This window comes from Pelodiscus sinensis, chromosome 16 (genome assembly GCF_049634645.1).
Source record: "Pelodiscus sinensis isolate JC-2024 chromosome 16, ASM4963464v1, whole genome shotgun sequence".
Lineage (NCBI taxonomy): Eukaryota > Metazoa > Chordata > Testudines > Trionychidae > Pelodiscus > Pelodiscus sinensis.
This window is the reverse complement of record NC_134726.1, coordinates 2,636,167-2,662,391: the sequence shown is the minus strand read 5'-3', so window position 1 is coordinate 2,662,391 and position 26,225 is coordinate 2,636,167. Positions and strand designations below refer to the sequence as shown.

General features: G+C 59.9%; 1 protein-coding gene across 2 annotated transcripts in view; it reads right to left on the bottom strand.

The window, feature by feature from the left end:
- SBK1 (SH3 domain binding kinase 1) overlaps window positions 1–21,305 on the bottom strand; it is a 45,774-nt gene extending 24,469 nt beyond the window's left edge. The window contains exon 1 of one of the 2 annotated variants that reach the window (XM_075899058.1): window positions 20,769–21,305. In XM_075899058.1, the coding sequence (XP_075755173.1) occupies window positions 20,769–20,830 (62 nt within the window). In that variant the 5' untranslated portion in view covers window positions 20,831–21,305. Of the gene's footprint in view, window positions 1–543; window positions 900–20,768 lie in introns of those variants that run through there. The other variant, XM_075899056.1, reaches the window with a different exon arrangement.
- Between the last annotated feature and the right edge of the window lie 4,920 nt (window positions 21,306–26,225).

Here is a 26,225-nt window from a genome sequence, read left to right as displayed (position 1 = left end):
CGGGGGGCTCCCGGCGATGGGGACGGGGGGTGACACAGGGCGCTGGCCCGGCGGGGGGCTCCCGGCGATGGGGATTGGGGAGGGGGGGTGACACAGGGCGCTGGCCCGGCGGGGGGCTCCCGGCGATGGGGGATGGGGAGGGGGGGTGACACAGGGCGCTGGCCCGGCGGGGGGCTCCCGGCGATGGGGATTGGGGAGGGGGGGTGACACAGGGCGCTGGCCCGGCGGGGGGCTCCCGGCGATGGGGACGGGGGGTGACACAGGGCGCTGGCCGGCGGGGGGCTCCCGGCGATGGGGGATGGGGAGGGGGGGTGACACAGGGCGCTGGCCCGGCGGGGGGCTCCCGGCGATGGGGGATGGGGAGGGGGGGTGACACAGGGCGCTGGCCGGCGGGGGGCTCCCGGCGATGGGGACGGGGGGTGACACAGGGCGCTGGCCGGCGGGGGGCTCCCGGCGATGGGGGCGAAGGGGGGCGCCGGGCTGGGCTCCACCTGGCCCCGCGCCGGGGCCGCAAAGGAGGGCAGCGTGGCCCCGCAGCCTTACCTGGGTGGGAGCCGGGGCGAGCCCCCGGCGAGCTCCCACCTCCCTCGCTCACTCGTTCGCCTGCCCCTTGCGGCCGGCCCAGGATCGCCCCTGGGGGCCCGGGCGGGGCTCGGTCTCCGCCTCGCTTGGCTGGCCCGGGGGCCCGGGGCATCCCCCCTGCGCCGCCGCCCTGCGCCGCTAGGGGGGTCGGGTCCGCATGGCGCGGGGCGGGCGGCTCAGGCGGCTCCGCGCTGCTCCCCGGGCAGCAGCCGCCGCGCTCCGCGCCCCATCGCCCCCCGCCTGCAGCCCTCGGGATCCGGGCGCCGCGCCCCGCGCCTGCTCCGGCCCCGTCTGCGCCCGAGCGCGCAGCCCCTGGCCGCTGCCTGCCGCCCCGCCCCCGAGCCGCCGGGTCCTAGCGCCGCCCGCCCGCCCGGATCTAGGTCACCTCGGGCTGCGGGCACCTGGTAACGTGAGTCCGCGTCCGCCGGGGTGCGCCGAGAGCGGGACACACGGACTCCTGGGGCTGCCTCAGTGGCCCTCACACAAGGGGGGTGCAACACACACACACACTCCCATACACCTCTCACACAAGGGAGGCGAATACACACCCCTGACTCCTCCTGCCCCCCACACACACAGAGAGCGAAGGGACACAGACATTCCCATACACCTCTCACACAAAGGAGGCGAATACACACCCCTACCTCCTCCCACCCCCCACACACAGACAGAGTGAAGGGACACACAGACACATTCCCATACACCTTTCACACAAGGGAGGATGACACATATATCCCTATCACCCTCCACACACAGGGTGAGGAGACACATGCACACACACAAATACACACTCCCATACATCTCTCACACAAGGGGGGTGAGCACACACCTATCTCCCTCCCTCCACAGGGTGAGGGGACACACACAGAGACACACACACACCTCCATACATCTCTCAAACAAGGGAGGATGACACACACACACACACCTACTTCCTCCCCTCCCTGCCCACACACACACTTCCATACACCTCTCACACAAGGGCAGCCAGTCCTTCCGGGTGCCTGGTGTTGTTTTAAAGGGCCCGGGGTTCTAGCTGCTGCCACAGCTTCAGTAGCAGCATGACAGCCAGGAGCCCCCGGACTTTTTAAATAGCCGGTTCTGAGAGCAGCTGTCCTCTCTGCCCCCCACCCCCTCCCCATTCCCCCGTTGGTGGCAGTTACTCAAAAAGGAACCCCACACAAAGTGGAAACAAAGAGGAATCACTACTGCGGCGTACAGAAGAACAGCACAAGCGCATGCAGACAAAGTCAGAAGGCCCAAGGCCCAACATGAGTTACACCTGGCCCAGGATAACAAGCGCAAGAAGAAGAGGTTATTTACATACATGAGGACCAGGGAAAGAAAGGAAGGCAGGTGTAGGTCTTGCATGTAGGAAGGAAGGCAAGCAATAACTTCCAACTTTTACAAGGCTGAGGTAGTTAATGTTTATTTGGCTTTCGTTTTCAGTAAGAGGGTTTATGGTGACCAGATACTCAAAACAACATTTGCAATAAGGGGCAGGAACACAAACCAAAGCAGGGAAAAAACGGTTTAAAAATATCTAGCTAAGTTAGACGTATTCAAGTCAGCAGGACCTGATGAAATTCAGCTTATAGTATTTAAGGAAGTGGCTGAAGCGATCGTGGAACCATTAGCAATCATCTTTGAGAATGCATGGAGAATGGGGGCAGTCCTGGAGGCCTGGGAAAAGGGCAAACGCAGTATCTAGCTTTAAAAGAGGGAATACAAACAACCCAGGGATTTAAAGACCAATCAACCGAAAATTGATACCCGAGAAGATACTGCAGCAAATGATAACAGAGTTACAAAGACAAGCCGGCATGGATTTGTCAAGAACAAACCATGCTAAACCAATCTAACTTCCTTCTGTGACAGGGCTACTGGCTTAGTGGATGGGGAAGTTCTTCACTTTTAGTAAGGCTTCTGACACAGTCCCACCAGACATCCTCAGAAGCAAACCAGGGAAATGGCACCTATATGAAACTGATGTGAGGTGGGTACACAATTGGGCTGTACTCAACGAGTAGTGATCAGACCAGAAGGCCGTATCTAATGGTATCCCGCAGGAGCCAGTGCTGTGTCTGGTGCTATTCGATGTATTTGTTAATGATGTGGATAATGGAGTGGAGAGGATGCTTAGAACTTTTGCAAATGAGACCCAGCTAGAAGGGGGACCCGCGCTCGGATTAAAACTCAAAACGACCTTGACAAATTGGAGAATTGGTCTGAGCAAGATGAAATTCCACAAAGTCAAGTGCAAAGAGCTCCACTTGGGGAGGAAAAGTCAGCTTCACCGCTGTGCAATGGGGGATAACCAGCGAGGCAGGAGTTCTGCTGGAAAGGACCAGGACCTGGACCTGATGGTGCAACACAAATTGGATATGAGTTCACAGTGTGATGCAGTTGCAACAGCAGTTCTGCAGGGTACTAACAGAAGTGTTGCATGTAAAACACAGGAGCTAACAGTCCTGCCCTGCACAGCTCTGGTGAGGACTCAGCTGGAGTACTGGGGGGGCGAAGCAGTGCAGCGGTGGTAGATCGGCTTCCAGTCACCTGCTCTGCGTGGCTGTCAGCACGTCCCTGCAGCCCCTGGGTGGAGGTGGGGGGTCTCTGTGTGCTGCTCCTGCTGCAGAGTCTGGGGAGCTGTGCACTGAGACACCGCCCCCCCTGGGGGGAGCATGTGGGGACAGCAGGCAGGCAACAGTGTAAAGAGACCCCCAGCCCCCAAGAGCCACGGCCAGAGGGGGGCGCCCCACGTAAGCATGGCACCCCAGCCGCATCCCCCCCACACCCTCTCATACATCATGCTCCCTCCCAGAGCCTGCACCCCTCACCCTTTCCTGCACCCCAATACCCAGCCCAGAGCAGGTGGTGCTGCTGAGTTAAGTGGGGGGAGTGCAGGCTCGGGGCATTTTAGGACCCACCAAAATTTCTGCAAACCTGCTGCTCCTGCCTACAATCACTACACACCTTCCAACTTCTGCAACAAAGGAACAGGAATCCTACAGACAGCAGCCTCCTGCACTACCTAGATCTGCTCCATTCACAGCCCACCCTGAGCTCTGAATGAGGCAGGGTCCTGTGGAAAAAATAGTATAAAAGACTGTAGCATAAAGCATACGCACAAGGGGCCATTCTGGCATTTCCTAATTTGTAAGTGCTTGCCTTTGCCACCTTACTGGTGGCTTTTCCGTAAGGTTCTATGTGTGCAATTTCCAAGGATTTTAACAAAGCAAATGGAACAAATGCCCTCGTGTAGAATGATACTGACACGCCCACGTGGTTCATTGCATGATCACTTTTAGACCCACCAAACAGACCTCTGCCAGGTCAGCTCCAGGCATAACCAGCTGCAGTATCAGGCTGTTATCTTGTCTGTGGATCAGGACTACAAGGAGAGACACACATTTTGTAGGAGAAATACAAGACAGATGGTTTCCCAGTTCTGGTGCCACAACACCCTCAGCACCTTGCAGTAGCAACTACAGGGAGAGACCTCCCAAGCACCATCCCTGGGCTGGGGGAGACATCCATTTGCTCCCTCGATGCTTTTGAGGAGCAATGGGCATGGTCCAGGGCTCTCTGCTTTGTGTCCCCATCTGACTCCCTTGTTTTAGCCCTTTGACCTTCACTCCTACCCTGTTCTTCTTTGTATTTGGCCCCTGTAATTACTTGGCATCCTGGACTCAGTTGATCCTCCCCTTAGACTAGGGGAGGGTCCTGTATACAGCCCACCCACCTCCTGGACCCCAGGAGGACCATCCTTGGTCTGGAGCATACTCAATGCAGACAGACTCTGCAGAGAAGCCTCCATAGTACATGCAAAGAGAGATTTTGCAAAGAGTTATAACTTGCCCAAATTCGGGCAGATTTTTACAGGGAAGGCAGAAAGGCAACTCTCCCTCGTAAGCTTCTCAACCAAAGAGCTGAAAGATTTATCTGAATATGGCAGAAGAACAGCTTTCCCCCTAATTTTGTTCTAAGACGTGGCCGGAACGTCTTAGCTGAACCTTGGAAAGAAAATTCATCTTGAGGCTGACGCCCAGCCTGGAAAATTTCAGTCCAAACAACTGAAGTTTGGCAACGTTATTAAACTACTGACAAGAAGGTTATATAAGGGCAGTTTTAACTAGAGGTAGTACTGCAAACTCTGCCTGTCACTGCAGACAGAGGATTAGAGGAAAGGCAGCTAGGTATTCATTCCTGAGCCAGGCCTAGACAAGTTCTCTCTTTCCTTTTATGTCTCCTTCCCACCCCATCATTCTGGGGATGACTGACACATTGGGGCAAACCGTTCTTCACAAAGAATGGGCCAGATCCTCAGCTGGTTTAAACTGGCGTCGCTCTCTGAGCTGCGTGATTCCACCCAACTGAGAGTCAGGCACGGCAGCTGTTAAAAATGCAGTTTGTTTTGCAACGCATTGTTGGAGAGGCTGCTCTTTGTAAGCATTTGCTGAAAAAGTTGGACCCGTCGTCTTCATGCCGTGCACTGTCCACAAACGCTTCATGCCAGCTATGTGTTATTCATTACTCATGTGACGTGGTTAGTCCCTGTTGTGAGGCTATATCAACCCCTCCTCACCGGAGAAGGCCCGAGAGCTCTATTAGCCCCACCTTGCTACACCTGGAGGGCGTGTCCGGCTCAGGAAGGATCTGAGAGTGGTGGGGTGGAGGAGACCCAGGAATGAGGGGGTCTGGAGTTCCTTCTCTCTGGGAAGGACCAAAGAGAAGCCAGCTGCAGGGAGAGGTGGGAGAGATGTAGAGGAGAGGGGTTAGCTCCTGCAGTGAGTCTTGAGACAGGAGAAAGGGAGGATCTTTGTGGGCTGGCGGTCAGTAGAAGAGTCGAGAACTGGGGGAACATGAGTGGGATGGAAGGCTCAAGCCTGAGACAGGTCAAGTTGCTTAGTTAGTATTTTGTCTGGTTTGGGGGGCTCACGATGGACCAGAGTCCCGGCAGAAGCCTGGATGGCTGAGGAGCCGGAGGGGCTAAGGGTGGCTTGCGAGGGACAAGAGGAGCCGGAGGGGCTGAAGATGCCTTGTTGACTGGCATTCCTTCGATGGCTTTGTCTGGGACGTAGACAATGGGACGGAACTGCAGTGTGGCCGGCTGGAGGACAAGCTCGCCACTGAAGTCCTGGGGACGAGAGCGAGGCAGAATTGCTGAAACGTGGCGCCCCACCCCAGGGGGTGCTGCAGGGCCATTGGTTGATGGCAGCTCCCCCCCTCCGCTCCCCCGGGTGCATGGTGTTTCCTTCCCTAACCGGATGATTGGAATGGTTTCAGCAAGAGAAGGACCAATAACAAATCCTGCACTTCACCGTAGGGATATCGGGAACGTCCTTGGTGTTCAAATCTGCTGACGTGGGGCATATGTTGTGACCCCCCCAGCTGTCACCCCAATTCCAGGGAATAATGAAGCAGATGGGTCGCAGCACGTGGACTGGTGCAAATTAGGTTTCCTTTTTCATTCTCGTCACCGGGCCCTTCAGCCATCTCCCAACCACAACGTTCACTATTCTAGGCGCTGCGGCAGGCCTGGATGACCAGACACATTCCTGAGTGAAGGGGAGCCGCCTGGCTAGGAGAGGAGGATGCGGCTGGAGAAGAGAAGGAGGGAGTTTCTCTTTCCTTCCCCACATTCCCGCTCTGGGGGCGTCCACTTTCCCATGCTGGGACCCCCTCCAGCACCTGCAGGAAGTCTCTCCCGTGAATCTCTCTTCCCCATGGCGCTAGTCTCGGTTGGAGCACAGAGCAGTTCAGGGACTTGAACCCAAGAGGCTGAATCCAGATCTGACACTTCTGTTATTATTTCTATTACAGTCACAACTGTAAGACCCAAAGAAGATCAGGGCCCCTGTGTGCTAGGTGCTGTACAGACCCTTAGCCAGGCCCCGAGGCGCTTACAATGGACCAGAGTCTGTGACAGAGCCAGGGCTGAACCCGCATCCCACCCCCATGCCTGTTCTTTAACCGCCAGACCAGCCTGCCATTCGTGGACCTGCCTATTGAACCGGGTAGCGAGTGATCACTTCTCTCTGGTTTCCTTGTCACAGCCTAGGGAACTTTATAGCAGGAATAGGCTACTCTATTCAATCCCATTGATTCCTCTGAAACATCTCCACCGTTTCATACTTGCTCAGTTTTTTAGGCTTTTTTCAATAGGGCCATAGAGAAGGCCTCCAGGAGGCTAGAGTGGCTTGGAGGAAACCAGCCAATCAGGGGCCAGGAGGGACTATATAAGAGGAGCTGCAGGACTAAAGGCAGCTCAATTGCAGCCGAGATGTGGAAGGGAGAAGGTCAGGGGGTGGGTGGCTGGCAGGCGGAGCCAGGGATAGTGCCCAGTGGAGAGCTGTTGAGAATGATGAGCAGAGGTAAAGCCCTGAATTAGGAGCAAGAAACCCTGTCCAGGAGGAGGAGTCCTGGGGGCACCACTCTCTCCTGAGTGGGGAACCAATCTGAGAGGAAAGGGACATTAGCAGAGGGTACTGGGAGAGGCCCCTGTTGAGGTGTACCCTGGAAGGGGTTTGTGATTGCATGCAAGGCTAAGTAGCCGAAAGGCAGTGCAGGGACCTGTACTCGTGTGAGGGGAAGGCTGACCCCCATTACAGCCAATTGTGGTGTTTCCCATGTGCAAAGAGCCACCATCACCTCTCCAGCCAAATGACTTCTGTATTAAGAGAACAAATCAAGAAAGAACAAAAGTAAGGTCCCTGCGAGAGAGAGAGAGAGAGAGAGAGCGCTGTGTGTGTGTGTGTGTGTCTGCATAACAGGTTGCATTTGAATGGAGCACAGGATAGCAGCTCGGGGTGGGCAGGGATTTTTATGGCCCAGCACACGCAATGGACTTGCAACAGATACACTAACCCGGAATGAGGTGAGAGCTGGAAGGAGCGACCTCCTGTAACTTCCTGCACTGAGCACGGTCCCCCCATGGGAAAGCTTGTGTCCTAAGCTGGGGCCGGGGGTGGGGGGAGAGAGCAGGTAAGGGAAGAACACGCTCTGGATGGTGTCCCTGCTATGGAGGAGCTATCGCCAAGCTCTCTCATCATGTTGTTCTGCCAGGATGGAGCTGGGCCGAGAGGCATGGACCGGGAGAACATCAGAGTTGCTGGTGACCGGGGGTGGAGGAGACGGTCTGGACTCAGAGCGGGTGGGTTAGCGTAACGTGAAAGGAGCCTGGCCTTGCAGAGGACGCCTGACAGACCCATTCCCCCCACTTAGCCATTCTCACCCCCCCCCCCCCCGGCCTCATTGCAGGGGGAGGGCAGACTTTAGGTCCTGATTTTTGCTCCTCCAGGGTGGTGCTTCTTCCATGTCTCTTTGGAGCTCCTTGGGGAAATGGGGGTGGCTCCGGTTGTCCCATAGGGATCGGGACACTGACTCAAATCTCTGGCCATGCCCCTCGTTGCTGCGGGTCCCTAGGCACTGTGTGGCAATGCCTCAAGGTATGTTCTCTGCAGAGACTGAACCTGCATCTCCGAGCACAGTCCTCTGCTGTTCAAGCCAAAGGAACAGCTACTGGCTGGCCTGGCCTGCTCCTTTGGCTCAGAGGCTCCAGCTGACTCAAAGCTCATCTTGCCACGGGAGGGGGGGGAACCACACTTCTTGGGTGACCTTGGGAAGCTGTGATTTTTCTGAGCCTTATCTCTCTGCAGAGCATCGATGGGCAGCCAGGAACAGCCATGGGCCACATGAGTGGCCCCCGGTCACCGCAGTGGGCTGCAGCAATCGCAACCCTCCTATCGGACTCCCTGCCCCACGCATCTCTCACGCACTGGGGCACCGGAGCCCCACACGTACCTGCTCCTCCCCCTCCCTCCCAGCACTTTACGCACTCCATCCCGCTCCTCTTCCTCCCTCCCAGAGTGGAACAGCTGCCAACAGGGGCAGTAGTGGGGCGTGTGAGGGCGAGGGCAGGCAGGGGCTCCATGGGCCATAGGTTGCCCACCTCTGACTCAGATGATGAGCTATGCAGGGCCTGCAGTGATCTTTACGAGGCATGTCCAGCATGGAACTCTAGGAGGCCTTGATTTAGGTTCATGCGATATTGGTGTTCCCTGTAAGCCATGTGCTTCAGTGTCCACCCAGGAGAAATTCAAGTGTCGCCCAGCAGATTAGCAGAGCACCCACAGCCGGCAGCATGTGTTTATACGGGTGGTGCACATCTGCATATGCCTCTGTGCATACAACAAAATTTATTCCACACATGAAAAATTAGCAGGAACATTGACCACAGCAAGGATCCGGATGAGAGCAATCATCGCCATAAACTCTTCCTCATCGAGGTCAAGAGAGTATCTTTCCCCTGCACAGAGGATGGCAAAAAAAGCCAAGCATGTGCCCAGCTAGCTGCCCAGTTATCAAGGTGAGAGGCAGGAGCCCGAGTCTACCAGACCAATGGTTTCATTTACGAGAGTGAATCCTCTGCACCCACATCTCCAGCCCACTGTCTCTCTGGCTGGATAACCGCCTGAGTGGCATGCTCCCCTTCTGACTCGTGACAGACAAAGGCCTTGTAGGCTGCACCAGAATCTTTCCAGGAAGTGGCTAATACTTGGTTGCAGATCCAAGCGCTTCATTTAGAGCAATTAAACCGGAGCTCAGCTCTGACCAGCTAACAATTTCTCCCCTGAGCAGCTCTTGCGCAGCAGCTGCGGCTGTCAGCCTGCAAAATATACTTTGCGCTGGAGCGGGCATGTGGGTCGCGTAGAGATTGAATAATAATAATAATACCCGCACTCAGCATTCGCATGGAGCACTCCATCTTCCCAGTGTTTTACAGACATGAGCTAATTAAGATCAACGAGATGGAAGGGGCCGGCTCATTTCTCCAGAGCTGTTTCAGACACGTCGGCCACCTAACACAGTGGGAGACTGCACCCAAACCGCTTTATAAAACCCAGACTCTAGAGCCATCTCTCAAAGCTCTCCTGGCTGAAATTACTAAGGGACTCCTGGCCCAGGTCAGTGATGCTGGCTGCTGATAGTTCAGGAGCACACTAGCAGAAGGGTGCTTGAAACTTTGATCGGGGTTCCAGCCACACTGTGGGCAGAACCTAGAGGCTGATCAATTTCATTGAGTGACAGGAGCTAAAATGCTACCGTGCGGTGACATTTCCGCCCCAGCTGGAGGGGAAATGCGTGATCTGGACTGGACAGGGATGGCCACAGAGCAGGAGTGGAGCATGCTGGGAAGGGAGCTGGCCGAGGCGGTACAAATTAAACCGAGGAGGAGGGAAACGCATGGCAGAGGAAAGGCTGGGGTGACAGTCAGCGGGGGACGCCCTGGTGCCCAGCTCTGGCAAGAGCTGGCCGAGCTGCGGCAAAAGCCAGAGCAGGGAGCTACTCAAAGAGCCAGCAGGGGCCCAGGCCGCAATAGGACAGTCCCTGTGAGAAAGTTGAAGTTACTGTCACCGCTGGGAAAGACCCCAAGGGAAAGGCCAGCAGGAGCCATTAGGGTCCTGAGGGCAGAGCCAGGAACCTCAACTGGAGCTGAGTGGAAATGTTCAGAGGGAATTTCCCAAGAGGTAACTGAGCCTGGACATCAGAAACCACGTGTGACACTGACCCACGCCCAGGTGTGAGCAGCGGGGATCAGACCTGGGAGCCTGGAGCTAAACAGACCTACTATCTGCTGGAGAGAGGCAGGCTGGCTGTTTGCGCAAGATCTAAGGGGTAAGAGCCAGCACCACCAAATTCCGCAGGCGGCGTCCTCTCCTCATTGCTTAAAGCCAGGCCAGGGGTTGGCTGGCAGGTCAGTGGGACGTGCCCGGAATGGGATTGCCCACCAGATCTCACGGTGCTAGCGACAGATTTGGGTTAGTTTCTAAGGTGCTACATCCCAGTGCATCCACACCAGCAACTCCCCGGGTTGTGGGAATTTGGGGTTGAAGCGCCCTCTAGTGGGCGTCCTGCGTCCTGCCGTGCAGCAGGGTGGCCTTGTGTTCGCAGCCTGGCCGCCCAGCCAGCGCACGGGTGCCAGGCGCAAAAGCCGGGGTGTTCCCCTGACCAGATGCTTATGGGCTCCCCGGAGCTCGGAAGGAGGGGTCAGACCTGCCCACCCACAACCCTCTATCTGCCAGCAGAGCCTTGGACTGCTAAGGGCCAAGGGCAGGCCCATACGCAGGAATTTCCAGGGGAAGGGGGTGCAAGTTATGGGAGGGGCTTGTGGCTACCCCACCCCTGCGGCTCAGCCCTGCCCCTGGCCTTGCTCTTGCAGGGTGAGGGGGGGAATCAGCCCCAGCCTTCTCCCAGCCGACTGGAGCACGGGGCAGGGAGGCTGGGGCAATGCGCCGCCCCCAGCCTCACGCGTACTAGGAGGACCGGGGGGGGGGGGGTGCGTTCGCACCCTTTGCATCCCCCTGCATAGGGGCCTGAAGGGACTTAGCCCTTCTGTGACAGGGGCTGCCCTACAGGCGGTGGGCAGTCGGGGCCGGGGGTTCCTGGGCACGTGGGGCTGCAGTTTGTGGCACTGGCGTGACCCACTGTGACCCAGCCCTGCGGCCAGGAGGCTCTTGGGTCAGACGGAGCCAGGCCCGGCTGGTTCCAAATGGGGCGGCCGGCCCCTCTAAGAGAGGACAAGCCCATCTTGGCAGCTCGTTGGCTCCTGAGCACTGGGGCCAGGGAAGAGGCTGCCAGAGCTCGGCCAAGGGAGACACTCCTTGAGGGAGGCTACCCGGTCCCCGGGGCTTGCCTGCCGGATGCCTCGCAGGTAGCCCTGAGGCAGCTGATGGGGGAGAGGAAGTCCCGGGGAGCCGGACGAAGAGGAGTCTGGACTCTGGCTGAGAGTTGATAACTCGGAGCCCCACAGAAGGGAGCCTCCTCTGGATGAGTGGCAGGGTGGGGAGGGCCGGGCGCGCTGGGGGGCCAAGAGGCGGGTGTGACGTGAGGGTGCTGCACGGGGGAGGCTATCCCTGCAGATCCCCCGGGTGTAGGGGAGCCTGCAGCGACAAGGCCTTTCCTCTGGGGCAGGGGCCTCCCTGTGTGGTTCCTTTCTGTCGCCATGGCGGTGCCGACGCTGGGGGCCGGGGCAGCTTTCCGCACCGCTGGCTGATGTAGCGACTGTCATAACGTGTCCGTGCAGGCCAGGCCTGAGTCTGCAGGCAGCCTGCCCCGCTAGCCCCGAGAGAGCGCGGAGCTGCGCCCATTCAGCCCTGAGGCCGACCGCCGGCCGTTAGAACAGGACCCCTCGGCTGTGCTTGGAGGGTGGGTGGGGTGCGGGAGTTCTTGGCAGCGGAGTGGAGAGCCGGTCCCGCCGATGGTGAGTCACCCGGCCCCGCGGGCTCGGTGGCAGCTGCTTTCTCCGATCCCGCCGCCGAACTTCACTTCCAGCCCCGCTCGCAAGCGGTGTTTTGCTTCAACAGGCGGGAAGTGTCACTTCACAGCCCAGAAATAGCCCCGCGCTTACACCTTCCCGGCTGTGGGGGAAAGCGCCACGGCCTTGTGCTCCCTGCCGGGCCCAGCCCCCCCCCCCCGGCCCCCGGCCCCTTCGTACCCGCTCCCCGCAGGGCTCGTTCCTTCCTCTCGGGGGTAGAGAGCCCAAGGGTCAGATGTGGCCCCCAGCTTGCCTGGATCCAGCTCCCGAGGCTCAGCGCTCCATCCCCCCGGCATTGGGGAGACCGCACTGGCGCTCCAGCCCTCCTGCTGCCCCACTGCTGGCCGGAGCCCACCAAATCTGCTAGCTGGGGCCCCCCAGCTCTGGTGTGGGAGGGGACTGTGGGGAGGGTCTTTCTGCTTCTCGGCCTGCGCTGCCCAGCGCCCAGCCTCTCCCGTTGCCGGCAGTGTGCCTGGATCTCCTGAGCTCTGCACCTCCTGCGTCTGCAGCATCCCTTCGAGTCAACACAAAACCTCCTGCCCTCCAGCCGGGGCAGGCCCGGGGCTTGGTGTGTTCGGAGAGCTGGTCCAGCAGGAAGGGAGACGCCAGGGCCACTCCGTGCCTCGCCCTTCTGGATCCCCAGCCCACGTGTCAGCTGCTGCTGGGTCGCACGTGGTCCGGCCCTCGCGAAAGCCCCCCCCCACGGAGAGGATGGTCACAGCGTGACTGAGCGGCAGGGCCATGAAAGGAGCACTCCTGTCTCCTTGGGCCTTAGCTGCAGGGCCATCTGCCCCCTTCCCGGCCGGTTTCCTCGCAGCTGGCCTAGGAACCCGGGAACCGTCCCTTTACCCACGGGGCTGGGGAACCTTTTTTGGGTTGGCGGCACCGACCCACAGAAAAATCAATCGGGGCCGCGCACAAGCGAGCTGCAGAGGGGTGGCGGGCGGGCTGGAGCGCCAGCGCGGGCCCCTCAGTGCTGGGAGGGCGAGTCCCGAGACTCAGGGGCAAGATCCAGGCAAGCCAGGGGCCACATCTGGTTCCCCGCCCTTGCTTTACAGGGATGAGCCAAGAGTAAAGAAAGCAGGAGGCCCTCCCCGAAACCTCCTGCCCCCTGCCTGGCCTGACCGCCCGGTCCCGCCCGCATGCGATGGCGTGTGAGCTTGTACCTCACTAAACAGCCAGGTGGGACGTGCCCCTGGGTACGGTTGTCAGATGGTTTCAACAAAAATACCGGACACACTTGCTACGACATCACAATCGACATCCCCTCTGAGTTAGAAAACACCCGACAGTTCTATTGTCTCCGTTCTATTGTCTCCGTTCTATTGTCTCCGTTCTATTGTCTCAATTTGTTTCCCAAACAAAAAGCTCCAATACTGGACTGTCCGGATCAAAACTGGACACCTGGCGACCCTATCCCAGGGCAGGGAAAAGCTCCGGGGATCGTGCTGTCGGGAGCAGCCCAACGCACCAGCTAAATCCCCTCCAGTTCACCGGGCCTCGCAGTGGCCGCCTGGGTCCTCTCCGATCTTCCTCTCGGCCGCTCGCGGGACAGAAAGTAGCGGCAGAGCCAGGAGGGCAGTGGGGATGGCGCTGGGGACGGGCACAGGGCCGGAGCCAAGCGGCTCCTTTTCAGCTCAGTTAGAAACACGGTCAAGGCCCCGATGATGGTAACGGGCTAACGGGGGGGAGGAGGAGGAGTCAGGCCAGCTCTTCTACCTCTGCTAGATCTGAAAGGGCCGCTCCCCTCAGCCAGGCTACGGAGCCGTTTGTCTCCAGGCTGCTAGCACAACTCCAGCCCCGGCAGGTACCGCTGAAAGCCATTTACGTCCGGCGGCTGAGCGTGGCCTGGATGGTGGCTTTCTCCCAGGTCTCGGGGGCCTGTATCCAGCAGGAGCCCATGCTAGCCCCGTTGCTAGCCAGGCCACGCCAGAGACCGGCCCTGGAAGGGCCACGCCTCGGGCTGAGGAAATCTGTGCTACGAACAATTGGCGGGCGTGAGGCTGAAGAGCTGCCCATCACCTGCCTTTCCCTGGAGCTAACTACCCTTCTGGGGCGTGATCTGCCTGAGCTTCTAGAAAGGCACCGCGAGCGGGGGAAAGAGAAACGAGAGCCAGGAGCCAACAGGCGCCATTCGATAACCCCGGCCAGCCCCTCCCGCCTTTCTCCGGGACGGTACACAGCGCAGGCCGGGTTACCGGCGGTAACGTGTGGCTGTCGGGCTGTCTTCTCCTCCCCCGGCTCAGACCATCACACCATGTTCTTTGGGCTGGGGCCAGCTCCAAGCACCACGCCGGTCGGTTACGCCTGTAACCTGAGTCCAAGGGAGCCGCCTCGTTTAGCCAGGAAGGCTCGGAGGCCGGCCTGAGCCAGGGAGTGATCCCACAAGGCCGCTTCTCCCGTAACCTGCCCTCCCAACCGTGGCCCCTGCCTCCTCCCAGAGCGACGCCGGGCCGGGTCCTACACAAACAGCCGGCCGGGCGGCCATCAAGGTGGCACAAATGGGATCTGTGCTGAAGGAAGGAATCCCACAGGTTCCTGCGCTGGGCCAGTCCCGCAGCGGGGTCTCGGCGGGTGAGCGGACAGGGGGCCGGCTGCAGCAGACCGCAGGCGGGGATGGCGAACGGCCGGGGGGCTGTAAACAAGGCCCAGTGGAAGAAGACTCCGTTGTTGCTGTGATAAATCAGGCCCAGATCTCCGGGGAGATGACGCAAGGCTGGGCGAACGCGAGCACCCAGCCCCACGGCGCCGAGGCAGCTGTAAATAATGCCACGCGGGAGGGGGGAGGAAGAGACTCGTAATTACCACGCTGTCAGAATCAAGCGGAGAGCTAATGGGGCCGACCGCAGCGCCGGGCTGCGCCGAGCTGCCTGTCGATTACACGGGCTCTGAGTGTCCGGACCAGCGCTGGGGACGGACTGAACGACCCCCGGGCAGTAACCCTGCTTCCCGGCTGCCCCACAGGCCTGCACGGCGGCCGGGGCTCGGAGCGACCGGCCTGACTGGGGATGTGAAATCCCAGTGAAAACGTTAACCGGCCACACGCAATGCTGAACTGATTCGTCGAGATCCCGCAGGGGCGGGCCCAGCCGGGCTGGAGCGGTCCCCCCCACCGGCAGCAGGACACGGGCTAATGCCCCTCTCCCAGTGCAGAGCCATTTGTGCGTCCGTGGCACAAAGGGGACACCCCAACAGCTGGGCCTGCCACTGCTGAGCAAAACCACAGCCAAGGAGCAAGCGGTCTGGAAGGTGACAGGCTACCTGCCCTAGCACCAGCCTCTGCTGCCCTGAACCTCCTTTTCCCCTGGAAACCCAGCTTGACTGCTGCTGGGGGGTAGCCGCTCGGGGGGGCCCAGGCCAGAGCTCCAGGGGGCCTAGCACTGCGGTCGCAGCAGTGGGGCGGCTCTCCATGTTGTCCCGGAAGCCAGTCCCAAGGCAAGGCCCCCGCGCTCGGCCCCGCCGCAATTCAGCATCAGGCCCTGCACGGCAAGGGGTGGGGTTTCCCAGGTAGCGCAGAGAGCTCCAAATTCCTGGCGTCTGAGCCTGGCTCTTTGCCAAGTCGCTCCCCGCTTGGTGCCTCAGTTTCCTCACAGGGGCTAGTGATGCCGACTCTCCCTGCAGCACCCTAACGCCTGCAGCGCGTGGCGACAGAAAGCCAGCTCCCGTCTGGGTGTGACCTGGGGGAGGCGGCTGCCTGGCTGCTCCCCGCTTCCCTTCCGTCGGCCTGTTGAAATTTAAACCATTGCCAGGTGGGAGAGGTTGTGGGGGGGTGATCCCAGGGCCAACCCGAGCCATCGGTCATTACATTCTGGGAAGGCAGCCAACTCCGGCGCCCTGACTCCCTCCTCCCGCCCTCTGCCATCGCCACCTGCTTCAGAGAAGCTGTCACTGCCCGGGGGAGGGGGGACATGCTGCTCTGCCTGGGCCAGGGAGCAGGTATGACCCACACGCCTCCTGGGGGTGTGCACTGTCCCATGCAATAGCACCCAGACCCCTTACAGAGAGTGAATTGATCTGCTCTACTGTCTCAGCTGAGCGGATCCTGCACGAGCCTCCCGAGGTCGCAGGTTCGATTCCGGCTGCTAGGAGTTTGCAACAAGCTGCTTACAGCCAGGCCAGGCCTGGAGAATACAGCGGGCTGCAGGGTGGGGGCCAGGCCCTTCCCTGGTGCACAGAGGGAGATGGGGCTGTGCAGGAAGGCAGCAGTTGCCCAGACGGGGAGGGTCTGCCTGGTATGGAGGCCGCTGGCTGAGCGGCATGCTGGCATACCGAGCCCTTTACTGCAAAGGGCTCTTTGATGCCAGCAGCACATGGGGTACTAAAGGTGCGGGCAAGAGGCCCTGGGCACAGCAGGGTCTAGTGGGTACTGCAAGGGACTTAAGAAGTTGGTTCATATACTGCGCCCATCATGGTGGTATCTGGGAGACAGGACGCCTGTGTCTGGCTCTGTCACTGACCTGCTGCGTGAGCTCAGGCAGGTCTGTGCCCTAGACTCAGGGGCTGGGTGCCACCTGCCCACCGCCCTGGTTCTGGGCTGCTCCGCTGGCAGATCCAGCCCTGGGCGTGAGTTAGAGCAGCCTGGATGCTGTTCTAGCTAACGGCAGCCCCCTTCTCCAACCAGTCCCCTGCCCTTCCCTACCCCACCCCAGGGGACAGACACATGGAGGATATAGGGTTGTCTATGTTGCCCCTGCACTATAGGAATTCCCCGAATTCCCTGAGGGGGGGGCAAGACCTCCCCCGGTTTCCCTGAGCACATGCTCGGGGCGGGGGCAGGATTGGGGAAAGGATGGAGGCACTCGGGGCTCATGGGGGAAGGGGCGGCCGGGGGGCTTTTTAAAACCCCCCGTTGGTGAGGAATTTCACACACACCTCCCCAAGAAGCGAAGCCTCCTCCGCAGCTTGGCCCCCGGCCCGTGCGAGGCGGATGGGGTGGATGGGGTCCTGGCTCCGGCGAGCAGGCTCGCCTTCCATGCCATCCGTGCAGGCGGGGAGCCGGGGCCGGGTGGCTGGCAGGCGTCGGCTCTCCCGTCCCCAGGCACGGCCGGCCGCTCTCATTTTAGGCCTCGCCGCCTTGAGGGGAGCAGGGCCTGTTCTGCTGAGTGTGGCCCTGGGGTGCTGAGACGGGCAGGGCCCTGAAAGTAGAAACGCCCAGCTCAGCTCCTCAATGCCTGCCGGGGACCCTGCCTCACCCAGCCCCTCCCATGGCCCGAGTCCTCCTGGGCAGCGCTGGCCTCCAAGCCCAGAGACCAGGGCCTGCTCTGAGCAGCCGGGCCATGGCAGGGGAGGGATCCGCCCCACCGGCCCCTGTGCGCCCCACATGTCCTCCCTGTGCTTGGAGGAGCAGTGGGGCCTGGCCCCAGCTGTGCCTCTCCGACACTTTTCCAGTGTGGCAGCTGGCCAGTGCCTGAACGTGAATCCCCAGGAAGGGGCCAGCTGCGCCCTGAGGCCCTGGAGATGGGCAGAGATGCTGGATCGCTAGGCAGGGGCGGCCGAGTGACGGGCGGGGAGGGCAGGATGGGAGTGGCCAGGGGCTGTGTCAGGACTGAGGGGCACTGGCGGAGCAGGGTGTGGGGGGAAGGGCCCGATTCCTGCCTGTGCCAATAGCTCCCCAATATCCCGGGGACAAAGTCTCCTTTGTGTGTGGGGGGGGGGAGAGAGGGGTCAGCCAAGAGCCCGAGGAAATGGAGCAGCAAAATGATGATGAAAATAAAAGGAAGCAGCCCCCCCCACACACTCTGCTTCCCCCTCACACTGGAGCTGCCCCTCGGATCAGGCCCCTGTGGGGAGGAGCAGGCAGGCTGGGGGGAGGCTAACGGGAAATGGCAGCGAGAGGCAGCCCCCCTACACCTGGTCCTGCGCCGGGGAGGAGCCACGCGGGGAAGGCAGCTGCCTGCGTTCGTACCTCGCAGCCCTGCCATCTGGCTCCTCATTGGGGCGCAGGGGGCTGGGACACGTGGCTTGGCAGGAGGGGAGAACCGTTCCCAAAGCAGTGAGAGCACAAGGGAGGGGAGGCCTGGGGCCTCCGGCACAGGGATACCTCAAGCCCAGGGCCTGCTCTCAGGGGACACCCCTGCCCCCTGGACTAGCTCTGCCAGGCCAGGGAGCTCCGGAGTTCACCGCCGGCTGCCTGCTCTCCTTCCCCCGGCTCTGTGGGAACCGCGGAGCCCCGAGAGCAGCACCGGGTCCTTCCGCCCCCCGCTTGTCGCCGCCTGCACGAGCAGGGCCAGAGGCTGCTCTCCTTGCCACGGGCATCCGCCCAGAGTAGCTCCTGGCTTTGCCACGTGGGCCGGGGCCGCTGCGCCCAGAGACGGAACAGGAACGCAGCGGGCAGGGCGGGGCCCGGGCAGAGGGGTCATGCTAACCATTGCTGTCGCTTTGCTCCTGACCGGGCTAGGGTTGCCAGGTGGCCGGTATTGACCCAGACAGTCCAGTATTTTCGCCTCCTGTCAGTAAAAAAATTCAGAAAATACCGGACACCTAAAATGTCTGATATTTTCTGATTTTTTTTCCCAGCCAGGAGGCAAAAATACTGACCACCTGAAAACCCTAGCACCCGGCCTCCCCCCGCCCCAAGCCCTGACACCCCCAGCCCTTCGCCCATGGACTCCAAGCTCATCTGGTTCCGCGGGGAAGCTAAGTTCTGGCTTGAACAAGAACAAAAACACAAAGTGGCAAAAAGCTTAAAGACCAAACGGAAGCAATGTCTTCCCTGGGTCTTAGTGCTCAACCGCTCCCTGTTCCTATCCCTGTTCTAACTCTGCACTCACTCTGAAAGGGGCCATGCTGTTTTAATGCTGTTTTATTATTTAACTTTTTTTTTTTTTTGCTTAATAACTTTGGTCTCCCCTCCCCTTTTTTTTTCCTCAACAGAATTTTTTCTCTGGTGGTTTTTTTTTGTGGGGAAGGGGTTTCAGTAGTTTTGGTTCAACCATCTGGCAACCCTAGACCGGGCTGGGGGAGGGCAGCTCACTCCAGTGGGGGCTGGGTGGACTCTGGGATGGCTCAGCCTGGTGCTTGTTTTGGGAGGGAGGCTGGATCTCAACCCCCCAGTCTCCCTCTGAGGTCACCGGGCACTGCGGCCACTCAGTGCCTTGGGGTCTCACATAGGCCCTGGAAACCGGTGCCCTGATTGTTAGAGGCCACGTGTGCAGAATAACCCCCTGGAACCCCTGGCACCTCCCAGCACCAGGCCTCACGGGCAGGTCCCCTGTGAGCCCTGGTGGCCAACAACCCACGCAGGCTGAGGACTGGCAGGGCCTTCTTCTGCCACCAGTGGCCCTGCTTCCTGGCCCCTCAGCACCGCCCGGCCAGGGCAGCCCTCTCCTGAGCCCTGACCCCAACCCCCTGCAGGGGCATTACTCAGCCCCCAGCTTTGTTTCCATTTCTCACCTTCGCCGCCTCCAGCCGGGGCTCTCCTCCCCTCGCCCCAGTGAGGGGGAGCAGGGCCTGCTCGGAGGAGGCTGCATTTCCCCTTGCCCCCACCCCGTAAACCCACCGCCAGCCCCAAGCCTGGGGAAGCCAGGCCCGGTGCTGGGTGGAGAACACGCAGCCTGGCACGTAAGAGGCGCCCACAGCGCCCTGGGAAACTCCCCTGCAAGCTGGCGCCACGCTGCTCATCCCCCCGGCCGACCCGGCCCTGTCGGGGGCCAGGACCTTCCAGGGCAGAGGAGCCCCTGAGCAGAGCTTCGTGCCACAGTCCGGGGGGCGGTTTGCAGGGGCTGCCTGTGGGGAGAGGACCGGTCCCCACGCGGGTGGGCTTCAGCGTGGAGGAGGGGAAAGGGTGGGGTCTCATCGACAGGCTGGCATGGAGGCTCCCGGGTAAGACGGCTGGGGGCTGCATGGAGGGGAGGGGGCTGGCCAGAGGTCAGAGCCCCTCCCCTGGTCTCAGGCCCGTCTGCCTGGGCGCTGCGAATGGCGGGAGAAGCGGCTACATCCCTGGGTTGAGGCTCAGCACCTCTCCATGCCCCTTGGCCAGGGAGGCCCCAGGATCCGGGCCTGAACAGGGACGGGACAGCGCTCGCCCGCACGGCTCCCTGTGACTTGCTGCATTCGATAAATTCCACGGAGGACGGGCTCTGTCAGCCACGCCCAGACGCGAGCGATCCCCAGGGACACGCCCCCTGCACCGAGACAGATGTGCCTGTGCACAAGCACTCCCGCACGCCTGAGTGAGCCTCCCCCGACGTGCACAGGTGCACCCGGACAGACTGCGACCGGCACGCACAGAGACACACCCACCCAGGCACTTCCGTCCAAACAGCTCTGCACACACAGAGATGAGCGTACACACACACACACACACACACACACACGTTCTCTCTCCTGTGCTACACACACACACACACACACACACACCCCTTCTCTCTCCTGTGCTACACACACACACACACACACCCGTTCTCTCTCCTGTGCTACACACACACACACACACCCCTTCTCTCTCCTGTGCTACACACACACGCACACTCCTGTCCTCTCTGGTGCAGACACACACCCTGCTACAGACACACACACTCTTCCTCTCCCCTCCTCTGCAGTTTGCAGGTCCCCCTGTTGCAGCTGGAAAGGGGCCCTGGTGGAAGCCGCGTCCTGAGAGAAGACGAGGCGCTTGCGTGAGAGAAACTTTGGCAAAGTGAGGGTTTCTGGGCCCGTTCCTGAGCTCTGTCCTGCGAGCAGGCCTTGCTACCCCCTGCCGCTCACGCCTCCCTCCCCCAGATCAGCTGTGCAGCCCCATCCGCTTCCCGCCCACATAGGCCCACCCCCTCCTACAGCCCCTGCCCAGGCTCCCAGCAGCTCGCCGCCCAGCCCCTTGCTGGCCCTGGGGGCCACGGCTGGGGGAAGGGACAGCGGGCAATTTGGAACTGACCTGTTCAGCTGCAAGGGCTGCAGCTCCTCTTTCTGGAAGCAGACGAAGCAGAAGGAATCCATCTCCTCGCTCCCACATCCGGGGCACCACGGCGGGGGCAGCTGCAGGCTGGGGCAGGCCGCACGGGTGTTGGCATCCTCTGGCCCCTCACTAGGCTGCCTGGAGGCTGGAGGAGCCAGGGTCAGCAGGTCCCCAGGCTCCTGGACCAGTTGCCAGGAGGCGTCATCGTCTGCTTTGTCTCCCAAGTTGCCCGTCGCGCCTTCCGACGGGGAGAGCTCGCGGCTCTTCCTGCCCCGTGCCCTGCGAGGGGACCCTGTGCCCTCGGCCCTGCGGCGGGGAGCCCGCCCGTCAGCACCGGGCTGGCCCGGCCCCGCCCAGGCGCCGTGACTCCTGGCCCACGCTGTCCTCTCCGCGGCCAGATGGCACCCTGCACTCTGGCTCCTGCCGGTGGCTGCTGCGGTCGCGCTCTCGCTCTGCGGGGCTGGACGGGGCTGTCCCTGTAGGACTCCCTCCTGGGGCAGCCGGGGAAGAGCCAGGAGGGCCCAGGGCTCAGTCTGTGGCCTGAGGTGGAAGACCCGCAGCTGAGGTGGTTAGGGAGGAAGAGCCAGCACGGAGCCCCCACAGCGTCCTGCTGCTCCTCTCAGGCAGAGACACGGGCGCTTGGCTGCCCATCTCCAGGGGCCGGAGCCTGGCTCGGCGGAGCTGGTGTCCCTGGTCCGGCAGGGAGGGCACTGGAGCCGGAAGGCCGATCCTAGGTGGGCGACTTTGCCGCTCAAGCCGCCCTCAGGAAAGTTTCCCCTTCCTCCCGTCGGCTCAGCAGCCAGCCTCGGCCGTGGCTCGGGCGGCTCCGTGGGGCGGGGGGCAGCAGTGGGCGTGGGGGAGCTGAACCGCCGGGGCAGCGTGAGGAGCCGGCGCAGGGGGAGCAGCCCGGGCCCGCGGGCACACGCGAGCTCTCACCAAGAAAAGTTCTGGCCCTGCCAAGACACAGCTCTGCGGGGCTTGTCTGGATGACAGAGCAGCCGGCTCGCTCTGACAGATAAACCAGCGTGCGGGTATTAATAGCTCCGGATTCATGCGGAGAGATTAACTCTTTCGCTGCCAGCCCCCAGCCCAGGCTCACGCCAGAGAGGCTGGGCAGGGCAGCTACGGCCCCGGGCTGTTCTCTTTTGGCTCGCTCGGGGCTGCCCTGAATCATGTCCCATCCGATGCAGCCCCCCAGCGCCGTTCCTCTAGCCAGCTGGGTGGCTCTGGTTCCCCCTCCCCAGGGTGGCCAGGGCCTAGGCAGAATTGAGCATCACAGCCCTGGCCCTGGCTTCCCCCTGCTTAGTCCAGCTGCTTTCCCTTTGCTAGTGTCCGTCATCTCCCCCTTCCCCTCTGTGCCAGGGAGCCAGCCCCTGTCCCTGGGTGGGGCTGGGCTGAAGACGCTCGAGCTCCAACTGGTTCCTTCTGGCTGGGTTTCCCCCCAGCCCCACCCTGCACCAGGCTGGACTCCTCCTCTGCAGCCGCGGCCCATCAGGACTGACGGGCTGGTCGCTCTGGCACATGCACCCTGGCTCATCGGGGCCAGGGTCCCAAATTTCATCAACACAGGACTTGGCCGGGGTGGGGGCTGTTCTCCTCCTCCCGCACCAGGCACCCGCCCCCTTCCCCCGCCGTGCGGGAGTGGCCCTGAGCTTATCTGGCCTTGGGACAGCTCATGTGTGCGGCTGGAATCAGCCACCCGGCTCCCCACAAACTCCTGTGGGAGAAACTCAGCCTGGTCCCTGGCCTCCCTCTTGGCCTCCCCTGGTTGCAGGGGCCTGGCCCTGGGGCTTCCTCCTGCCCGAGAGCCACCTGGTGAAGGCAGGAGGGCCCACCTTCCTGGAGGCCCAAAAGGGAAGTTGTGCACGTCGGATCTTTCCTTGTGACACGGGCCTTGATCTTACTGGGTGCAAAACTCCAGGGCCAGTTCTCCTGCTCCCAAGGACTGAGCACTTCCGACAAGCAGAGAGCCCCATTAGAACACAGACCATACGAGCGGCCAGACCACGGCCCATCCAGCCCAGCGTCCTGCCTGCCTGCAGTGGCCAAAGCCAGGCCCCAGAGGGAGGGAAGAGAACAGGGCAGATATCAAGTGATCCCTCCCTTGCTGTCCAATCCCAGCTTCTGGCTGTTGGAGGTTTAGGGACACCCAAAGCAGGGACGCCCAACTTGGCTAACAGCCATGGATAGACCTGACCTCCATGAACTTATCTCATTCTTTTTTGAACCCAGTTATGTGTTTGACATCTACAACATCCTCTGGCAAGGAGTTCCACAGGTTGGCTGTGTTCTGTGCACGTCCTTTTGTTTGGTTTTTAATCAGCTGCCTATTTCATTAGGTGACCCCTAGTTCTTGTGTTATGTGAAGGGGTATATTACACTTCCCTCTTCATTTTCTCCACACCGTGCCTGATTTTATAAATCTCTCTCCAAACCCCCTTTTGTCATGTTTTTCTCAAGTGAAGAGTCCCAGTCTTTTAAATCTCGCCTCATATGAAAGCTGTTCCATCCCCCGATCAATTTTGGTGTCCTTCTCTGTTCTTTTACCAATTATATCTTTTTGAGTGGAGTGACCGTAACTGCATGCAGTAGTCAGGATGTGGGTGTACCACGGATTTATATAGAAGCATTATGAAATTGTCAGTTTCATTGGCTTTCCCTTTCCTAATGGTTTCTAACACCGCGTTGCCTTTTTTGACCGCTGCTGCACATGAAGCGGACGTGTTCAGAGAACTCGCCCTGATGACTCTTCCTTCCACAGTTCGAGGTAATTCAGAGTCCACCATTTTATGTGTCCACTTGGGAAAAGTCTTCCTAACGTGCATTACTTTGTACTTGTCAACACTGATTTTCAGCTGCCGTTCTGTAGCCCAGTCACCCTGGTTTGTGAGGTCCCTTTGTAAGCCTTCATGGTCAGCTTTGGGCTGAGCTATCCCGAGGAACTTAGGGTGTGTCTAAACAACATGGCTCCATCGATGGAGCCATGTAGATTAGGCTGATCAGCAGAGGGAAATGAAGCTGCGATTTAAATAATCGCGGCTTCATTTAAATTTAAATGGCTGCCGCGCTGAACCGACGAACAGCTGATCAGCTGTTTGTCGGCTCAGCGCACTAGTCTGGACGCTCCCGCACCGACCTGAAAGCCCTTTATCCACCTCCCCGTTATGCCTGGTAGGATGAGGGTTACTGGGGAGGTGGATAAAGGGCTTTCATGTCGGCAGGGGAGCGTCCAGACTAGCGCGCTGAGCCCACAAACAGCTGATCGGCTGTCTGTCGGCTCAGCGCGGCAGCCATGTAAATTTAAACAAAGCCGCGATTATTTAAATCGCGGCTTCATTTGCCTTTGCTGATCACCCTAATCTACATGGCTCCATCGACGGCTCCATCCCTTAGTGTCATCTGCAAATTTGGCCCCCTCTTTTCTCACCCCCTTTTCCAGATCATTTGTGACCAGCACTGGTCCCAGCACCGAGGGGTGGGGAGCTCACTCGTTACCTCTCTCCTTTGTGAAAACTGACTGTTGATTCCACGCTGTGTTTCCTGTCCTTTCACCAGTTAGGGTATGTCTACACTACCCCCCTAGTTTGAACTAGGGGGGTAATGTATGCATACCGAACTTGCTAATGAAGCCCGGGATTTGAATTTCCCGGGCTTCATTAGCATAAAGCCGGCGCCGCCATTTTTAAAAGCTGGCTAGTGCGAACCCCGTGCCGCGCGGCTACACGCGGCACGGACTAGATAGTTCGGATTAGGCTTCCTAATCTGAACTATCTGTACACTTCGTTCCACGAGGCATACAGATAGTTCGGATTAGAAGCCTAATCCGAACTATCTAGTTCGTGCCGCGTGTAGCCGCGCGGCACGGGGTTCGCACTAGCTGGCTTTTAAAAATGGCGGCGCCGGCTTTATGCTAATGAAGCCCGGGAAATTCAAATCCCGGGCTTCATTAGCAAGTTCGGTATGCATACATTACCCCCCTAGTTCGAACTAGGGGGGTAGTGTAGACATACCCTTACTGATCCATGCTAGGCCCGTCCGTCTAGCAGCTTACTTTCCTTAAGGGCCTTTGGCAAGAGACCTTGTCAAAGGTTTTCTGAAAGTCCAAGTACACTGTACCCACTGGCTCCCCCTTGCCCACATGCCTGATTGCTGACCCCCTCAAGGAATTCTAACAGATGGGCAAGGCATGATTTCCCTTTACAAGAGCCAAAGTGACTCTCTGCAATATATTGTTTATCTCTGTGTCTGATCGTTCTGCTCTTTGCTATGATTTGAACCAATTTCCCTGCCACTGACGTGAGGCTTACCTACCTGGCATTGTCACATTACTTCTGGAGCCTTCAAATAAAAACCCAACAACATTATACTCAGTGCATAGTCAACCTGTGGAACTCCTTGCCAGAGGATGTGGTGAAAACTAAGACTTCAACAGGGTTCAAAAAGGAGCTAGATAGATTCATGGAGGTTAGGTCCATCAATGGCTATTAGCCAGGCTGGGTAGGAATGGTGTCCCTAGCCTTGGTTTGTCTGAAAATGGGTGACAGGGGAGGGATCATGTGAGGATTCCCTGTTGTGATCCCTCCCTCTGGGGCATCTGGCATTGGCCACTGTCGGCAGACAGGTCACTGGGCTAGATGGGCCTTTGGACTGACCCCGTCCGGCTGTTCTTATGTTCACTAACTAGCTACTGATCGGTCTGTGATGATGCCTACATACGGCACCTGCCCGTGTCTGAGCCCCAGTTCAAATGATTTTCCTTTCCAGAGGGTTCACCAAGCATCCACACTCAGCGCCGCAGTGCGCAAAAGCAACCCCCGTGTGTACCTGTCACTCCCTGCAGGTGTGCACGGCGCCTCGCACCGCAGAGCCTTGACCTGGCTGGCGTCTAAGCGCCACTGCCACGTAAAACCAACATCCTCCGTCCGAAGGTGCCGCGGCCATGGCTGCAGACGGGAGCGGCTGAGCGCGTGCAGTACCCGCTTGGGAACACTGCAGGGCTCTTGGGAGCGAAGAGGGGCTCCGCGATTCCGGCTTGGAGCATGCGGCGCAAATATGGCGGCGAAGAGACAGGCTGAGAATACCAGCAGCCCGGTGCCTTGGAGTCAGCCTCTGGGTACTAGGCCTCTGCACACAGCCTAGACGCCTCCAGCCCAGATCCAGCTGATGGGGGGAGCAGGCCATGAGCCAAGTGCGACACGCTGATGCCCACAAGGGGGTGTTTATGGGACAGAGGGGTGTGGATCCTGGGAGAACGTTTCTGCGTTGGGCCTGTCCTGCTTCCCCGGAACCGACCAGGCGCTGGGACCGACCCCGCCCAGCCTGTCCCATGCAGCCCGGGGCTGGCTGTCAGCCTGACCCGTCACGTGGCCTGGCCGGGTGTAATGTCAGAAACAGTGACCGGCCAGCAATTACTGACATCTAGGGAGGCTCTTTTGT